The following is a 4,333-nucleotide window of genomic DNA, read 5'->3' on the forward strand; positions in this document are numbered from 1 at the left end:
CTTTTGAAGGAATCGCCATACTGCTTTCCACAATGGTTGTACCATTTTACAGTCCCACCAGCAGTGTATGAGAGTCCCAATCTCTCCACAACCTCGTCAGCATTTGTTATTTTCTGTCTTGTTGAACTTTGATACTAGTGCTGGAGCAAGATGGTATCTCATTGTTGTTTTGATCCTATCAATCAATCTTGCTGAAATATTTCCAAGTCAGTTAGAGGCTTTGTGGCAGTTTGGCTCTAAATACTTCAGTATTGATCTCTAAAAGACAAGGATGTTCTCCTACATCAGAAAGTCAGAAGTCATTGCCATTGAATCATTTCCGACTCATAGAGACCCCTCCTTGGGTTTCCAAGGCTGTATCTCTACAGAAGTAGATTGCCCAATCTTCCTTCTGAGGAGTGGGTTGGTAAATTTGAACTGCCAGTCTTCTGGTTGGCAGTCAAGTGCCTTAGGCACTACACCACCAGAGCTCCCACAATGCAGTTATCATACCTAACAGACTAAACAGTCACTCTCTGAATAAATTTAGTGCTTGTCCATTTTCACAATTTTCCAACTGTCTCCAAAGAGGCAGGATGAAATCAAGGATCATGTATTTTATTTGTATTTTATGCCTCTTAAGTCTTTTAAATCTAAAATATGTGTTAGTGTGTGTACATGTGTGTGCACGAATGCATACACGTAATTTTGCCTTTTCAAATGTTGTCTTGTAGAAGGTACTGCATTCTCGATTATCTGGTTGTTTCCTTCCTTCCTTCCTCCTTTATCCTCTGTATTTTTCATAAAGTGGAAGTGGGAGCTAATGGGGTGATTAGGCTCCAGTTAAACATTTTTAGTAAGAAAACTTCTTAAGTGGTACTGAGTTTGCTCACCAGCCTAAGGTTGTAACAGTCAGAAGTGTTCACTGTAGGAGCTTTCTGCCCCCTTTGCCATAGTGAGTAATCTATGAGTGTGCCTCTTGAAGCACGTGAAGATGGAGTTCCTCATCCACCGTTCACCTAATGGTTTTGCTATCTGTTGGAGAGTCTTGTTCTGAATCAATTATTTTATTAGGGGCTGCAAAATGGTGATTTTTGCATTCTATCATTCCTCTGCATTCATCAACTAGCATTCTCTGTAAAGAAGCATTCTCTCTCATCATCTGGGGCTATTTCATTATCTTGAACTAGAACTCTTACTGAAAAGGCAAGATAGCAGTTCTTTCTTTTTAAATTCTTATTATTCAAAATAAGGAGTGGTACAGTAGGAGATTTTATTTTCCCTTTTAAAATTTCCTTATTATCACCAAATAACAGTTTCTCTTAAAAAAAAAAAAAAACTGTGAATACATTAAAGTAAGTATCTGAAAGTTAATTTTTTACCCATCAGCTTCTAGCAAGAAAACATATTCTTACAATATCCTCATAATGGTTGCAAGAAACAATGGGACAGAGAAACCCTCTAAAATCATTAACATTGGCTGTAGTCACACTGTGTTTCCATGGCTAACAAAACACAAGATAAAGTGCTTGAAATAACCTTGACACAATCGGTACCAATAGCTACTTGTACCCTTTAAAAGTAAAACAATTCTATTTATATAACAGAGGTTTATGTCAATTTATAAAATCAGTGCTTACTTTGCAGGCTTAATGCAAGATCAGAAATGTTATTTTGGGAAAAGAAAAACAGATGATAAGTTTGCTTAAGTGGCTTTGTTTTAAAAAGGGGATGAAAACAGTTCTGTATCCTTGATTTTAAAAACAGAAAACCATTTTAACAGAAACCCACAACAAAACTGGCTATAAAGATAGATTCCAATGTAATTATGGAAATTCATTTGAAGAGATTGTTTCTAAAAGCAGCCCATACTGTCCTCATTTGTAGCAAACACAAGAAAACCAATTGTAAAAGACAAGTAAAATTAATGAGGGAGAACCAGATAAGAAAAACTGACTGATTCTTGTATTTCTGGGAAAACGGTCTTGTAATTTTTTGAGGAAAATGTATGACTAGAAATTAATCTCAATTGGAGAGCTTTAAAAAGGCTTTTCTTCTCAGTTTTGGAAAACCACATTTGCATTCTTCTCTATAATACTGGGACACAGATTTGAAGGCAGTGCAAAGCCCCAAAATGTAAATAAGAATTCTGTCCTCCCATCAGTTTTGTAGGAGGGCAGAGGCTAGGGGAATGTGGTCCAATGAGAAGCAACTACTCCATGCGAATTAAATCCCCTGGAATCTATGCCAGGCCCACAGACTGCAGAGTTGCCAGATTTTAGTTTCTCTGACATTTAAAAAATAATATGAAGCTTTTGAGATATTACTGCACTTTAAAAATATTTTCTATATAGAATTTAGCTATCTCCTGAATGAAAGAGACAAACAAAAGATCTATTTTTCAAGCCAATATGAACAAGTCAGTAGGAGCAAAGAAAACAGCACTTTGGCAATTAAGCAAACTGAGTCACCGTCCATGTGGGAGAGGATAGAGAGTCAGTGTTACTTGTGGATTAATGTCTCTAGTTTCCAGACAAATATATTGGCTGGACATTAACATGTATATTCTTACACTTTTTGGAAATAGCTAACAACAATTATTAAAGAAAACTTAGCTACTTGCCAATGTAATGGTGATAAATGCAGCTAAGAGAAAGTTTCAGGCCAGAGTATAAGATCAGGTGGGTATAAGATCAGGTGACTTGGAAATCTTGCCCCTAGAAGCAAGACTGCAGACAACTGCTTCCAAACATTGATAGGGACAATCAAGAAATGACTTTTGAAAGGTGGGATACAGACACGCAGAAAGAGATGATGGCTGTTTTTTAAGAATTATCCTGATATCTAGCAGCAAACAAACAAAACATAACAAATAATTGGTAAATGAAGGGGTTCAAACTATAGGACCAAAAGAAAGTGCAAGATCTAGCAAAAACTTAAGGCTTAAATCAGATTCAAGAAAGAAGACATTTAAATCTCTAGGTAGATAGCAAGTTGAGAGATGAAGACAAGACTGGAACATGACATCAAAATCTTTATAGAAGAAAGAAGGAGGGCAAGGAAACACGGAGAGAAACAGATGAAGTGTAGTTCAGAGCAGGAAAGGCAGATGTTATGTGGGGGCTGAAACAAAGAAGATAGTCTGAGGAGGATGGCACGCGCGTGATGGTTGGTGTGGTGTACAGCAGCAGAAAGAGGGGTCTCATAAGAGGCAGGAGTCAAGGGATTTGCTTTTACCTTATTGGTGAGCAGGTGGCATACTTGAGGAACATAATCGATGAGACATCCTCCTCCTGGAAAAGCTGGGATGTGAAGAGCTGAAGAGCCTCCAAGTGCACTGAAAAGACAAGAGTACATTGGACACTTCTTTTAGGGCTCAAGCGACTTATCTCACTCCTATGACTTAACTCTAAGCCAAACAAGAGACAGGCCTATGAGCCGAACACTTGGACCAGGGCGAGGCACTCCTGAGAACGATCAACCATGCGAGATCAGAAGGGCAGCATTTGCACAGGAAGAAGTGCATAGGCAAGGACACAGGGAAAGGGTGACCACAGGGAGGAAGTGGGAGGAGAGATGTTACATTGTGGGGAATGTAAGCAGTATCACTAAACAAAATGTGTATATGGACTGTTGCATGTAAAACGAATCCGCTCTATAAAATTTCACCTAAATCACAGTAAGATGTTTTTTAAAAAAAGAAAAACAGATATAATACCTCAAAGCAGATTTGGCTTCCCTTATAAGGAGCTCTAGTGGCACAGTGCCTAAGGCATTTGACTGCTAACCTGATGGCTGATGGTTCAAATTCACCAGCCCCTTTGCGGAAGAAGATAGGGCAATCTACTTTTGTAGAGCTACTGCCTCAGAAACCCAATGGGGGTCGCTATGAGTCAGAAATGACTCAATAGCAGAGAGTTTTTTTTTTTTTTTTGAGTCAGAATCGACTCGATGGCAGTGAGTTTGTTTTCCTTTTTTTGGTATCAAGGTCTGGCCACCAATTGCCTAAATTAATGATGATGAGAACATGGGTTTTTTTATGATTAAATTTCTCTGTATTTAATCCAATTTTTTAAATTTGCGTGTTCATGCCAAAACAAAACCAAACTCACTGCCATTGAGTCGGATCGGACTCATAGTGACCCCTCCTTGGGTTTCTGAGGCAGTTATCACTATGGAAATAGATTGCTCAATATTCCTTCCGAGAAGTGGATGTTCATGCCACACATCATTAATAACAACTCATGAATTTATCTCACAGAAGTATGTTGTTGTTGTTGTTGTTATGTGCCGTCGAGTCGGCCCCGACTCATAGCGACCCCTCCTTGGGTTTCCGAGGCAGTATCACTACGGA

The 4,333-nt window shown here is 38.6% G+C and overlaps 1 protein-coding gene across 1 annotated transcript in view; it reads right to left on the bottom strand.

The window, feature by feature from the left end:
• BABAM2 (BRISC and BRCA1 A complex member 2) overlaps positions 1–4,333 on the bottom strand; it is an 804,907-nt gene that overhangs the window by 125,572 nt on the left and 675,002 nt on the right. The window contains exon 7 of the mRNA XM_007938825.2: positions 3,217–3,316. Within this exon, the coding sequence (XP_007937016.1) occupies positions 3,217–3,316 (100 nt within the window). The remainder of the gene's footprint in view (positions 1–3,216; positions 3,317–4,333) is intronic.

Source organism: Orycteropus afer, unplaced genomic scaffold, assembly GCF_000298275.1.
Source record: "Orycteropus afer afer isolate SDZICR_OR568_19922 unplaced genomic scaffold, OryAfe1.0 scaffold00054, whole genome shotgun sequence".
Lineage (NCBI taxonomy): Eukaryota > Metazoa > Chordata > Mammalia > Tubulidentata > Orycteropodidae > Orycteropus > Orycteropus afer.